The following is a 15,880-nucleotide window of genomic DNA, read 5'->3' as shown; positions in this document are numbered from 1 at the left end:
GAATGATGATTGAAAGAACTAACAGTTTGGTTTCAAAATGAGAAATTTAAAGCAATGCTTTTCAAAGTGTGGTCAAGGGGCCACCGGTCCCCAAACTACTCAGTCTTTAATGAGGTAAAAGTACAGACCTAAGAAGTAAGCATTAAAAAAGTTGGTCACCATTTGATAAGGCTGTGTTATCCAAGTTCATGAACAGAGTGGCTCTGTCTTACCGAACAGGGTAGAGACCAGTTTGGGTGTCACATAAATATTACCATGTATGATATTTCAAGATTAGTTGATCTACCATAATACAAAGTAGATCATGTATAGGATCCAGTGTTTCACAGAACGATAATCACAGGAATTGGCTGGTGATGAAGGACTGAAGATGAATTTTGAAAATACAGCTTCACTTACTTCATTTTGAATAGAAGGTAAAAAAGGAATACCTTCAGCTTTTAAAAATTACTTTAAAACCTCTTCTTTCGTTGTAGTCAATATACTCTGTGAGACTGGTTTATGATGACTAGTATTAAAACAAACATTTAGATATACATCTTTCCTTTGAGTGTAGTGTTACTGGCAATCCAGCCTAAATTAGGTAACAAACAGGAAACTTGCTGTCAGGAATACTCGAAGTCCTGGCATTTGATTGAAGTGTGTGAATAAGCACTTAATATGAGAAACTGCTATTTCAAAGTAAGCTTTTTGTTTAGTTTTGACAGTTGAACAACAAAAAGGATACGAGTATAATCATGATTCTTCATATTAACTGCCTATACATACACTTTCAATAAAATTGTGGGCAGTTTTGTAACTCTTTTCTATTTCCCACTACATTTGGTTTGTTTATATTCATTGAAATGAAACTTCTGTGTTTGTTGCATCTAATAATAAAACAACGGGGTTTGTATTTTCTATAACTTTTTTCATTTCATATTTCTAATAACTCGTTTGTACTGAATTTTACAAAAGTATCCTGGTCAGTGGCAGACTGGACATTAAAAATAGAACAAACAAAACCCAAGCCACTCACTATAGACAGTTTGAGAAACTCTGTTCTAGATTGAGCAGAGGTCAGAAAACTTTCTGTGAAGGGTCAGACAGTAAACCTCATAGGTGCCTGGGGGCATGCAGTTTCTGCCAGACCAACTCAACTCTGCTGTCCTTGCAAGAAGAAGGAGTGTGGCTTTGTTCTAATACAACAATTGGTTTGCCAACCCCTGTCTAGAAGATAGAGCTGAAGGGTTGCTGTATAAAAAGGGAAATATATACTTGGTGCTGCTTCAGAGAAAAGAGCTAGAATCCAATAGGAAGTTTACATCAAATCAGCTTTTAGCTTATTATTCAGAAGACTTCTAGTCATTGGAAATGAACTACCGTGCAATGCAACAAACTCATCGTATCTGGATGCCCACAAGCAGCGGCTGAGTGACCTATGAGTGATCCCCTTAGAAGCAAATCCTGTAATGGACAAGAGGCTAGAGAAGATGACAGGACATCCCTTCCAACTTGAGGATCCTATGGTTCTAGGCTATTCACATGCAATGGTCTTCAAACTGTTAATATTTCCAGGCCAAGTGAATGCTAGAATACGTCATTTTTCTCTCACTTCACCCTGCTGTCTGTTGCTGCAGAGAGGCTTCTGATTTGATGGGAGAGACAGTTGGGTAGGGGGAGGTGGGGTCGTGTGTGAAAGGGTGAGGGGGTGGGGTGGGGTGGGGTGGGGTGGGGTGGAGATCAGGCTGCCCTGGGCAGCAGTGGCAGCAACTTTGAAATGCTGATGGCATCCAGGCCAGGAGAGGCTGGCTGCAAGGTGGCAAGGTGGCAAGCAGTCATGGTTTCTGTGTTGCTTTCCACCTCTGCTCATGATTTCAGAGAGCTTTATTAAAACTATAACTTTAACTGGAACCTTTTGGAGCTACTCTTTCTCTGTTGGGAAATCTTAGGGAAGAGTCTCGTGTGCGTACGTGTCCTTCTCTTTCCTCATTTAACAGACAGCCTTATTGGATCCTTCGGTCTCTGACTCTTAACTTTGAATAGAAGTCAGCCCACATACATGCTAACCATAACTGGGGGATTTTTAAGTCATTGTGAAGAAAGTGTGAATTGTGTAGTTAATAATGGAGAAGAAACACTTTTCTGAGAACAATTAGCTCCGCCTGTGCCTTGGGGCTTTTAATTTAGATGGAGCGCTGATATTTGGCTTTTTCTACAAAAATGAGAACATTCTTGGTTGAAATTATATATTCCTCAGAGACAAACGCCAACCAGACACTGCAAAAGAAAGGTTTCCCCCCACCCCGATGGAATTTGGCTGTATCTTTACACTAGAAACAGGAGTCCACACAAGTCCACAGCTGCAAAAGGCAGCTAATCCATAGTTACATAGAAATTTAGAAGTGCATCTCCCAAAAAGTTAACTGGAGCTGAGCGGCTGAGTCCACCTGTTCACAAGATGGAATGTACCACTTGTAGGGCTGTAGGGGGAGGAGTCTGAAGTCAGTAAGCCTTTCAGTGAGGTGTGTGGCCAAGATTGAGAATTCTCTTCTCTACCTGACTCTCACAGTGACAGGGGAGGTTACCTTGAATCTCAGAAGAATCGCTTTTCCCTTCTGCAAAGAGAAAATCCTGTGGTACCATCTGGAGGTGGGTAGGCAGGTGTGATTTCATTTTTTGGGGGGCTTTACAACTAGCATTTGATGAACAAGAAAAAGTGCATGCCTAACTAAGTATGAAGGAGGCTTCACCATTCTCATCTATTTGTGGACTTGTCTGTCTGTCTTGGGTGAACCCATCAAACTCTTGAAAATTAAAAAAAAATCAGATGAGAAAAAAATGGCAAGCAGAGCAAATGAGAGTCACTGTGAGAGATCCAGAGATACATTTCCCTGAAGACATGAAATAAATCGTGGCCTTTTGTGTACATGGCAAGAAACATTCCTCTTCTAAAAACAACAATAAAAATATATAACTGTATGCATTGGCAGGGAAACTCTTCTGGGTCTCAGACCAAGTGCCAGAAGCTCACTCAGCCTCCACTATATTTCTGAATTCTTTCTCTATTTCTGAAATTCTTTCAAGGAGGGGCAATTTGGTGCCTGAATATCTGGGGTCAAACCCTGCCTATTTCTTCTTCTTCCTTTTTTTTAAAGATTTTATTAATTTATTCATCAGAGACTCAGAGACAGAGGCAGAGACACAGGCAGAGGAAGAAGCAGGCTCCTTGCAGGGAGCCTGATGCAGGACTCGATCCCAGGATCCTGGGATCACGACCTGAGCCAAAGGCAGATGCTCAACCACTGAGCCGTGCAGGCATCCCAAACTCTGCCTATTTCTGTGTGACTTTGAGGAAGTAATTACTTCTGCATCTATGACATGGAGTCAGTGATGAAGAATGGTGTCCGGCATACAGGAAGCTCCGTGGGAGTGTTTGCTGCCCACACAGACAGGGAAGCAAGCATACACAGCCCCTTCAGAGGCCCCAGAAAGGAGAAAGAATAACTGTAGCTCCAGACAGGCGATTTGGGGATGACCTTCTGCACAATTAAGCATGTCTGGGCCTCTGCAGATTAGAGATGAGGATTACATTTTTATTTCTTGGATTGCCTAAAATGGGGATGTACTTGAGGAAATGCTGCTGGTCTTATTTTCCTTCCAAAGAAACTAATTCCAGAGTGACTGCAAGGTCACATGGTGCTTTCCTCAAGTTTCACTTTCTATATTTGAATCACTTGACCTATTCCTAGCCTGTATTTTATTTACTTATCTATTTATCTATTTATTTATTTGCAGTAAAATAAAGGAGGAGCCTATGACTTGTGAAAGGGGCAGATGACAGAAATGCATGCCCCACACAGGGTCTCCTGCATAATTGCTTCGACCACAGGCCCAGATGGTGGTGGAAACCACATGTTGAAATTATTTATTCAGAAATTCAGGACATGTCTTCTCAGTTTACAATGTGAAAAGCAGTATTTTATTCGAGTGCATGCATTTGTGAGGCCTCGAGCTAAGTAGGGGCTGTCAGGGTGTGTGCCACTATATCCAACATCAGGAGTAAATTAAGAATGTCAGAAATACTGAAGTGACCGACTTACAGAGGAGTTTTTGTGAAGGTAACACATAAATAGCCCCACAATGGTATTTGGGTCCATCTCACATATGGGTTTTTGAAAAGCTGGTGATAGGGTGAGAATCCAATCACTCCACTTGGTTGAAAACAAATCCTGTCATTAGTTTTTGTCTTCTGTAATACACTGTAGCTACAGATCCGTATAGGAAGCTGTATAGACCAGCCACCATTTAGACACACAGGCGTGGCTGTGTTAGCTTTAATAAGAACCATGTGTTACAACCAAAACAACATCTGACCCTCATGCTTCAAATAGTATGTATGCTTCTCAAGGGGTCTATTCAGCCAGACAGCTGTTGGGACGTTTATTCCCACGTTTTTAATTTGTCTTTGGCCTAGACAAATTGCTCATATTTTAATATTTCTGTGGATATTGTTTTTCACTGTTTTACCTCATTAGCTTAAATCTTTTTGCTTTTTAACTCAAACCCCAAATTGTTTTTAAGGTGAGGTCAACCAAAATTCATTTGCTTTTTTTTCCCCCGATTGGGTGCTTTTTTAGAACAGAAATTCAAGTTAAAATTATTTTTAAAGATAAGGTTACTCAAGAGTGACTTAAAATCCATTGGATTTAATGATTTTTCTGTGTAGACCAGGATAAAGAGCACTTTTTTTTGACTCAAAGATGTTTTCTCTGCTTCTTCAAAATATAATGAGGCTTGACTTGTTACATATTGGAGATGTGAAATGAAAAAAAGTTATTAACAATATTTTTACTCTGAATTTCCCAAAAGGATCAATTCAATGAGAGAGAGAGAGACAGAGACAGAGACAGAGACAGAGACAGAGACAGAGGTCTTTCAGCATAGTGGTGGCTATGAGGAGCCTCAGTTTTGGAGTTAGGCATGCCTGGGCTTGAAACTCTGCTCTACCACTAGCTGAAAGATTATGAACAAATGACAACCTGCTCAAGTTTTACTTCTCTAGGAAACAGAGGATCCCTACCTCACTGGATTAAATGAGATCATGTACGGTAAGTACATAACGTAGCTCCTAGAAAACAGTAAGATCTCAATAAAGCCCAGCTTTACTTTAGAACTGAAACCTCCAGTCTCATTCATACAGATGGAATAGAACATGTGAGTCTTAGAACAGGGAGGGAGCTTAGTGACTCTTAAAATGGAATGAAATTCCTTGTGACTAGAGAAGAGTGCATGTGGGGAGGAGGTAGGCTCAGCATCTTGTTGCTATGATCCCTGTGACCCCCTCAACCATTATGAAATGAACCTACCTGACGATGAGCACATCTTCCAGCATACTTGGAAATAAAATGCTATTGGAAAGGAGGAAGCAGAAGACATTTGGCATGGACCCAGGGTTCTTTTCTGTATTCTATTAATCTGTGAATCACTGTGGAGTATTTGAGTCTGATACGGGGTGGGTATTTACAACTAAAGAAACTTCTAAAAGATGACCATAAAGAAGACATGTCATATCTTTATGCAAACCCTCTGATGAAAACTACAGCAAAATGAAATGGTGAAATGAATGGACCTTGGCCTGGGTTTCTAATGGACTTATTTATGATGATTATAAGATGGGATATTTGGAGAACAGATATAGTTGTTCAGGTATTTCAGAATTTTGCTTGGTTTCACGTTTTTAATCTATGAACACAAGCTTCTTTTGTTAATATAATCATGATCTTAGCAAGGCAGAGACACTGACCTTTTTCCTTTGGAAGTTCACATCAAGTTTCATTGAGGCACACTTGTTCAATGTATTTAGTCGTCTAAAAAGAAAGAAAAAGGTGATGATTGCTACCACTAATAAACCTAAATTTTCTTTTCAGTTTGATAAGTCTCATTTATTGCCAACACAATTGAAAGTGCAGGAACAAGAAGTTATGTCCCAAGAAAGTACTGCACCCACTCAAGATGTGCTATCCAAGTGCTCCTGTTGGTCCTCCAGAATTGAGAGGACTCCTCTGTGGAGCCTATCAATCCCTGCCCAGTCTTTTCCTGGCTTCCCTTTCCACTGTTCTTGGAAACCACGAGCAGTCATTTTAGCTCTGCTTTGCTCAGCCCCCAAATTTGCCACCTTGATCATGCTAGCCCCCAAATTTGGATCAACTCAACCTTCACCCTGCTCTTGGGCTGTGGGGTACAGAGGGAAAAATAACTCGGTGCTGAATTATATGGGCTACAGACTAAATTGTGTCCCCACCAAAACTCATATATTGCAACCCTAACCCCCAGCATGACTGTATGTGGACTAAAAAGTAACAGGTTAAATGAGATCATAGCAAAGAGCCTAGATCCAACAGAATTGGTTCCTTATAAGGGGAGACACCAGAGAGCTGGCTCTCTCTCAATCTACCATGTGAGAACACAGTGAGAAGGTGGCTGTCTGCTACTCAGAGAGAGAGAGAGTGCTTACCAGGAACCAAGCCCTGCTGGCACCTTGATCTTGGACTTCCCAGCCTCCAGAACTGTGAGAAAATAAATGTCTGTTGTTTAAGACACTCACTCTGTGGTATTTTGTTATGGCAGCCCGTGCTGACGAATAAGTACATTTTGATTTTCAGCCTCAGCTGGGATCCCAAAATTGCTACCCAGCATTCTTTTCATTTTTTTCTCTGGTTGGTTCCCAATCTCAGATTGTGAAAAATATTCCAACCCCTCAACTCGATCCCAGGTCTCCAGGATCATACCCTGGGCTGAAAGCGGCGCTAAACCCCTGAGCCAAACAGGCTGCCCTATCCATGGTAAATTTTTGAAGTCTTGCCTTTCTTTTGGCTCTACTTTGGTGCTTTCTTATCTTTTACCTAAAGTCAGGCAATAGCTTTTGAATTGGTTTCACTACCACTTCAAATGCTTATTAACATTGAAACTGGTTCCATTCTCAACTTTTTCTCATGTCACTCATTTATTTAAAAATATTTGATGACTTCCCTCATTTTCAGCCATCTCCAGTTTACCCACTGACTACACATTCATTAGTGTCAAATATAATAAGCAACCCTGGATTAGAAACTGATCATTTAGTCTGAAGCTATCTTTAGCATAGGCTTGGCCTTTGCTCTTAAAACTGACAGCCTATCTTTTTGGCCAGTTCCATATATGTTAAAATTGCTGCGTAAGAGCTAAGAGTAGTATGTGAGGTAAATTTTATATATATATTCTCACTTGGATATATAATGAAATCATAAGAGCTTAATAAGTCCACATTGCTCATTTGGCAGCTCTGTAACAAGTTTGTTTAGGTAAGCGTTGCCTGTTATTTGTAAAATACGCTTTTCTAATAACCTTGTTCTTCCACTATAGTTTGGAAGTACAAACAAACCTTTTTATTGCATGCAAAAGTTTGTGATCTACTACATATAGAAAAGCCTCAAAGGGCTCATCCTTTATATACCACATACCTGAATATGCTTTATACTTTCTGACACAAACAGAAGTTCATTTATTATTTTTTAAAACTAGAGACTCAAATGAGATTTGACTACCTAGATTTAGGTCCTTTTATCTCTCCTAAACTCAGATATTCGCTGGCACCTTAAGAACTGCTCCTCTTCTTGGAGAAAATATTAGCAAAATCTGTATCTCATAAAGGACTTATATCCAGAATACATTAAGAACTCCATAATAAATTCTATAATAAGTCAAACAATCTGATTTTTAAAATGTGCAAAATATTTGAACTTATAGTTCTAAAAGAAGATAGTCAAATGGCAAATAAGCAGATGAAAAGATGTTTAGCATCAGTAATCATGGAAGAAATACAAATTAAAATAGTAAGACACCACTACATACACTGTAGTGCCTAAATTAAAACCACTAAAAATATTAAATTTTAGCAAAGACATAGAACCACTGAAACTTCCAAGAGGATGCAGCCTCTTTGGAAAATAATTTGGCAATTTCTTATAAAATTAAACATATTCTTAGCATTGGACCTAGCAATTCTGCTGTTAGTTATTTATATCCAAGATAAAATAAATCATACACTCATATAAAGACCTATACTTGAATGTTCACAGCAGATTTATTTGGCAAATAACCAAAAAGTGCAAATAACCCAAAAGTCCCTTAATTGGCAAATAGAAATAAAAATTGTGGTATATATGTATAATGAAATATTCAACAATACAAAGGCACTAACTACTGATACATACAACAGAATGGATGAGTCTCAAAGGCATTATGTTAAGTGAAAGAAGTCAGACATATACTATATATTTACATTTATACAAAATTTTAGGAAAGGTAGAACTGTAGTGACAGAAGACAGTTCAGTGTTTACCAAATGCTAGCAATAGAGAACTTTTTTGAGATAATGGAATGTTCTATATTGTGATTGTATTGATAGTTACATAACTGTATATATTTGGCAAAATTCATCAAGTTGTATATTTTAAGTTGGTGAATTATTTTGAATGTATAGTATACTTCAGTAAAGCTGAATAAAAAATACTGTAAGTGAGTGACATCAGTGAGAATGGTGGAATAAAAATCTCTAACACCCTGGTCCTCTATAAAAGCAAGAATAATATTGGCAATAATTGTCAAAATCAACTTTTTAAGAACTCTGGAAATTAATAAAGGCTCAAGACAATTCAAGGACTGTCTAAGAAAAATGGTTGAATTTATGTAAGAACAATGAAATTGGAGGCATCTGAACTTGTCCTATTCTCATGTTTCTTTCCTCAGTTCTGTAGAAGCTTTGAAAAACACAGATCACAATCAGTGTTGCTGTGAAAAACTGGCAGCCTAGAAGCCACCGGAGAGGGCAGAATGAGTTTGGCTCCCCAAAAACTCCATTATTAAAGAACTGTCATTATCTGAGCTGTTTGGCAATTCCCTGAATGCCCCCATTCACAGGGCTTATCTTCATTTAACCTGACTCCGAGCTCATCACTGAACACAGTTTTTATCCCTAGGGTGTTTGTCAAAAACTATCAGTGGCAATTATTTAACATCACATCTGCCTGAAATGGTAGCAACATTTGGGCCAAACAAGATATGAACCAAAAGAAATAAAAAGAATAGCTGTAGGAATGAGATGTCCATAGGGGATTTAGAAGAGTTCTTTTTTTTTTTTCTTTTTAGAAAAGTTCTAATATATTCTTAGGAATCTAGAAGGCCAAACACATATACATAACTGTGTGCATACCTGGAAAAGGCATAAGAAGGTCCTAATTTCTCACTTCTGTCTGGCATTGCTGATCTGCACAAGCAGGCTAAGTCAGAGTTATCAACTTCCTGCTAGAGCATTGAAACCATAGCCAAATAGACACAAAGTGCCCTTGGCAAAGGCTGGGTGACATACTACTAGTTCAAGGCACTTAAGGAAATCTCTGTCCAATCATTCGCTGACCACTAAACTAACCAAGTAGAGACTTCATTGGTAATATATTGTAAAGGATTCAGACTTTAGAGAACTAGTTGAGGAAAGTCTCTAAACAGTAGCAACAGTAACAAACCTTGGTGGGGGGAGGTCTGATTTTGAGAGCAGATACGTTATAATGTTTAAAATGTCCAATATTAAGTGAAAAATTACAAGACAACAAACCGATTCTAAAGTTTAGGTGGAGAGGCAAAAGATCCAGAATAGCCAACACAATATTGAAGCAGAAAAAGAAAGTTGGAGGAATGATACTACCCAACTTCAAGACTCACTATAAAACTAAAGTAATCAAAACACTATGATATTGGTAAAAGAACATACAAGTATACCAATGAAATAAAATAGCCCAGAAATAGACCCACAGAAGTATGGTCAACTGATCTGTGACAAAAGAACAAAGGTGATACAACAGAGAACTGATAGTCTTTTCAACAAATTGTGTTGAAACAACTGAACTTCTACACACCAAAAAAAAAAAAAAAGAAAAAAAAATGCGCCTAGACATAGACTTTAAATCCTTCACAAAAATCAACTGAAAATGAATCACAAACCTAGATATAAACACAAAATTAAAAAACTCCTAGAAGATAACATAGAAGGAAATCTAAATGGCCTTACATTTGGTTATAAGCTTTTTAGATACAACACCAAAGGCATGATCTATAAAATAAACAATTGATAAACTGGGCTTCATTAAAATTAAAAACTTCTGCTCTATGAGAGACAATGTCAAGTGTGTGAGAAGATAAGCTATAGACTTGGAGAAAATATCTGCAAAAAGCATGTCTGATAAAGGACTATTATCTAATATATATGAAGAATTCTTAAAATGCAATACAAAAAAACAACCCAACTAAAAAATAGGCAAACAATCTGAACAGATACTTCACCAAAGAAGATACACAAATGACAAGCAAGCAATATAAAAGGATGCTTACCATCATATGTCATTACAGAATGGCAAATTAAAATAGCCATGAGACAAACATGATACACTTATTAGAATGACAAAATTCTAAAACAGTGACCACACCAAATGCTGACGAGAATGAGGAACACAGGAATGCTCAGTCATTGCTGTTGGGAATGCAAAATGGTACAGCACTCTGGAAGATAGTTTGGTAGTTTCTTACTGGCAAACATACTCTTGCCATAGGATTGAGCAATCATACTCCTTGGTATTTGTCCAAATGAGTTGAAAACTTATGTACACATAAAAACCTGCACAGGAATGTTTATAGCAGCTTTGTTCATCATAACTGTGATATCCTTTAGGAGGTGAACAGAGAATTTAACTATAATACATTCAGACAATGGAATATTATCCAGTGTTAAAAAGAATTGAGCCGTCAAGCCACAAAAAGGCATATTACTGAGTGAAAGAAGCCAATCTGAGAAGGCTACATACTGTGTGATTCCAACTATAAGACAATCTGGAAAACGGAAAATTATGGATACATTAAAAAGATCAGTGGTTATCAAGAGTTAGGAGGGAGGGAGGGCTGAAGAGCCAGGGCATAAAGGATTTTCAGGCTGTGAACTATTTTCTATGGTTCCGTAATGGTGAATACAAATCATGACACATTTATTTAACCCAGAGAATTTGTAAGAAAGACTAAGAGTAAAACCTAATGCAAATTATGGACTTTGAGTGATGATGATAAGTTAGCATAGGGTCAACTGCAATGTGCTACTCTGCGTGGGATGCTGATAGTGGACGAGGCTGTATACGTATAGGCACAGGGCTATCTAGGAACTTTCTGTACCATGTGCTCAATTTATCTGTGAACCTAAAATGGCTCTTTAAAAAGTCTGTTTTAAAGACATAGTCTTTGTTTTATTCAATTAAAAATCACTTTATTTACCCAACTTTGAAATTTTGATGTAAAGTGATTTGCATTTCTTTTGCTCTTCACCCACTTGCTCATTAATTCTCAATCCTATCTACAAAACTATCATCATTGAAGGCATGGTAGAAATTCTGGATACAATTTCAAATATCATCCACACACCTATTCAACTCCTTTCAAAATGTAAATGTGTATCAAATCAACATGTTGTGCACTTTAAATATCTTACAGTTTTATTTGTCAAATATGCCTCAATAATGTTGAGAAAAAAACAGCTAATTGGGTTAAGATGAAGAAAAAAAAAAAGACAAAAAGAGAGAAAATACTCTTTATGGTGGTCTGAAATGAGATAGGCAGTTTCAGCATGGTGTAGCATCAGCACGTGATTTATTTTCCACCACGTAAGATAAACAATGGCTAGACTCTGCAAGAATACAAAATGGATGAAACACACATCCTGAGGAAATATAAATGCCTCTTTAAGGACTGACTGTCTCAGGTAAAAGAACATGTCACATAATAGAAGTATTCAGAGCACTTTCTCAAAATCCCTATGAAATTCTGCTATGAATGAAGCCAATGTGCATTCAGGACAAGTCTTTAGCATAGGTATTTACTTACCTCTAACTTATTGTTAAGTAATATTAAACCCTCCAGATAATCTGAGGTGGTCTAGCCCTAGTTTCCTGAAAAATTATTCCTGCATGAATAATAATTTCGATTATAAAATTTGTTTTATTTGCTGCATGAACAGTGTGTCTTCCATTGGATTAAACCTCTTTTGAGGCAGAAACCATAATTTATTCTTCTAAGCCACATTAGGCCTAGCAGAAAATTTTATACATGGTAATTTCAGTAGATTTCTCTTTCTTAACCTATAACCTTTGTTTATAAAGGTCCAATCAGTGATTGATTTTAAATAGTTGCAATAGTCCTTGTATAGTCAGAATAACAGAATTATCCTCCCCCACTGAATATGACAGGCTAAGCACTGCATCTCATTTGCATCCCCAATGCCTAGCAGAGGCATTGGCTAAAGTGAATCCACTCAGTAAATGTTTGCTAAAGAAATTCTAGAGCTTGGCAGACTCTGGGGACAATTTGGTCTGACCCTTTTATTTTCAGATGAAGAGAATAAGGATCTGAGAGGATCAGCTTTCCAGAAAGAGCCACATATTAGTTAGCAGTGGAACTAGGATTTCTTCCTGCCAATGATTTCTCTGGTCCTACCTACCTAAGAAGAATTTTAGGGGGCCTAGAAAATGAGAGGATAGTTCTGTCACTAGCACATTCTATTCAATAATTGGTAACTTCCTTCTTCTCTCCTTTTTCTCCAGGGAAAGAGAAAATTCATCACACGTGATGAAGCCTATCCACTCTGCTTTGAGCAAACTGGATTTCTATGTTAACGTAAGCAAAGCAGTTTGATCTTTTCAGAAGAAATGTCACAACGATATTGCTGCCAGAACCTGTTAATTTCTACTGTTGTCTTCAGAATCCTTAGGAAAGACTAATCCATTAATAAAAGGGAAATGTAATTCTCACTTCAAGAGTGAAACCTGAGGTTCTTTTTTTTATTATTTTATTTTTTTATTTATTTATTTATTTATTTATTTATTTATTTATTTATTTATTCATTTATTTATTGAAACCTGAGGTTCTGATGGGAAAGTCGGTAAGAAGAAAAGAAGTCAAGATTTGTTCATCCAATGGTGTACTATGTACCTGGGACAAGGGTAGGTGCTGGGAATGCAGAGGTGAAGAGGATGTGGTCCGTGCTTTGTGGATCTCACAGTCTTGTGTGCGATATAAATATGACAAATAGAAGAAGAAGCAAAAAAAAAAAAAAAAAAAAGAAGAAGAAGCAACTCACTTCCTGAATGTGTAAAGACAAAACCTCCCAGAGGAGGATATTTGAGCAAGCCTATGAGGGACTAAGAGAAATTTGCTGCCTAGACTAAAAGAATTACAGGCAAAACAAATAGACATTAAATAACATGCTTTAGTCTAGGAATTGCAAGTATATGATTGGAAATATCTGAAAGAAAGGCACGGGCTAGATCACAAAGAACCAAAATAAATATGTCAAGAGCAAACTGTGGGTGAGGGGGAGCTACTGAGGGATATTAGACAGGAGAGGAACGTAATTAGATCGCACGTTACAAACCTAAGTGGTGGCAGGATGACGAATGAGCTGAAGAACAGCTAGGACAGGCTTAAGATAGTTTGGGTGAGAGACGGTGAGGGAAGAGAGTCAGAGCTGATGAAGATTTGGTCTTCCACGTGGAAGCTGTGGAGGGGGAGAAACAGAGGATGACTCCCAGATTTTAGGCTTCGTCATTGTACCACCTGAACACAGGAAACAGTCACTTAGGGAAGTTGGTAGAGAGCTGGGAGGGAGGAAATAAACTGCTCAGATTTGGAGGTGTTAGATTTTAGGGGCCTTTATAACATCCAGACCCACTTGGGAATGGCTGGCATAGAGACAACATACACAGAAGATACATAGTTGTTAAGCCAGCCATCCTGAGGGAATTCAGAACCGTGGAAACTGCAGTGTGGAAGGCATGGGCCAGTGAGAAGGAGCCAGGCTTGGGGAAGATGGGGTCAGAAACAGAAGAGGTCAACAGAGCTAGCTGAAGGCCACAGAATGAGCACCATGGAGGGAGAAGATGGTTAGTTAGACCAAATAGTTATGGAAAAGTAAGTGGTAGACAACTTCAAATGTGCCTGTTCGATTTAGCCTTTAGCCAGAGCAGTTTCAGAGAAGTCTGAGGGAAGAGAACTGAGGGCCAAGCAGATCCTGAAAGAGTGGAAGACAGGCCAGAAACACAGAGAGTTCTTTCAAGAAGCTAAGAGAGATGTGGGGTATTTTGTGGAGAAAATGAATAATCCGTCATCTTATAATATTTTCTTCACACGTAGAAGCAATAAAATAGTTTATGAACTGACAGGTTATTTTCTTCCAGGCTCCAGTTCAATTTATTTTTTATTTTTAAGATTTTATTTATTTACTCATAAGAGACACAGAGAGAGAGAGAAGCAGAGACATAGGCAGAGGGAGAGGCAGGCTCCCAGGCCCCCCAGATCATGCTCTGAGCTGAAGGCAGATGCTCAACCACTGAGCCACGCAGGTACCTCGCTCCAGTTCAATTTAACGCACATTTAGGGAACTCCTGCTCAGCACGAGGGCACAAAGCCCCCATGCTAACCCCTTGAATGAGATACAGTCCTTACTACGGGAGCACCTAGAAGCTGGTGGAAGGTCCCCGCACAGACCCCCAGCTGACCGGAACCAGAGTGGGATGGAACACAGACTGCTCTGAGCACACAGGAGAACACGAGAGAGAACGCCCAGGCCTAGGGTCCCGCAGAAGGACCAGGAGAAGGCACAGCGGCGCGCTCGCTAGGAGGGCTGGGATCTGGGAGCAGCGCATGGCCAGGAGCATCAGACCGTGTGACAGGAGGGTGGCCTGGACCGTGTCTGAGAGGATGCTTCCACTTCCACTGTAACAGGCCCGTCTGGGACACACAGAAGGCCCTCCACCTGTGGACGTTACAGGAGAGCAACAAAACCCTCCCCTTCCTCACATTTCAGATTCCCATTTTACAGTTCAGCTACGAGCTCAGACTGGTCATGAGGTCTCCCCTGCTGATTTAATGGCCAGTTTCCTGTGATAGTTCTAACATTCCTGCCAAAGCCCTGAGAAGAGTAGTAAGCAGAGGTACACATTCAGCTCCAACATGCGGTTCTGATTAAAGCCTGCAGCCTGAACTTCTCACCCTCCATTCAAGTGTCAGCGGCTAAAGGTATCCAGCCCCGGCTGCTAAGGAGTGTTCTGGGCGTGGCGCTCAAAGACCTTCAGTCACCAGGACTCCAGGCTCCTCCTGACCCAGGGATCAAAGGCAGGAGGTCCTCCTCTGCAGGCAGGAGCGCAGGGCCTGGGAAAGGTCTCCCTGCTGCCCGGGGAGTTTACAAAACAGATTCTGCAGAGCAGGATGGATAGCTATGCCAGTCAGACAACTCCGGTATGTAACTCAGCAAGGGTGGGGCCTTTCAAAAAGCACAAGCCAGCCAGCGGGAGGGCTCTCTGGTGTCTGAGGGAAAAACAGTGTCGTTTGAGGTCCACAAGTGGCTGTTAGCCTGCCACCGCTGAGTCAGAGAAGGCCATGCCTCTGCTCTGCTGAGCTTTTCCCTCTAGCTGTTCTTCGACCAAGTGGTCATGCTGCTACAGAGAGGCTGGCCTCTCTTCCAGACCAAACCCACAAGCAACTGTCCCTGGATATTAGCTGGAGTGTGGGAGGAAAACAGTTAAGCACAGACAGATCTAGCTACAGGAAGAAAATGAAGCATATGTATGTCATTGTTGGGGGAGAGGATGTATGTGTGGAACTGTGTGATTTGTGAAATAATTTTTTTTATTGAGATATAATTGACGTATAACATTGTGTTCATTTTTGGTGTACAACCTAATGATTTGATGTATACGTATATTGCAAGATGATCACCACAAGAAGTCTAGTAGTCAACATCCACAGCCACACACTTTTTTTTCTTATAATG

The 15,880-nt window shown here is 39.5% G+C and overlaps 1 protein-coding gene across 1 annotated transcript in view; it reads right to left on the bottom strand.

Annotated features, from left to right (window-relative positions):
• The window catches only part of STARD13 (StAR related lipid transfer domain containing 13), a 377,570-nt gene that overhangs the window by 32,056 nt on the left and 329,634 nt on the right, over positions 1-15,880 (bottom strand). The window contains 2 exon segments of the mRNA XM_038573307.1: positions 5,349-5,390; positions 5,786-5,849. Of these exon segments, the coding sequence (XP_038429235.1) occupies positions 5,349-5,390; positions 5,786-5,818 (75 nt within the window). The 5' untranslated portion in view covers positions 5,819-5,849.

Source organism: Canis lupus, chromosome 25 (assembly GCF_011100685.1).
Source record: "Canis lupus familiaris isolate Mischka breed German Shepherd chromosome 25, alternate assembly UU_Cfam_GSD_1.0, whole genome shotgun sequence".
Lineage (NCBI taxonomy): Eukaryota > Metazoa > Chordata > Mammalia > Carnivora > Canidae > Canis > Canis lupus.
The sequence above is the reverse complement of the archived record's forward strand: the minus strand, read 5'-3'. Positions and strand labels throughout refer to the sequence as shown.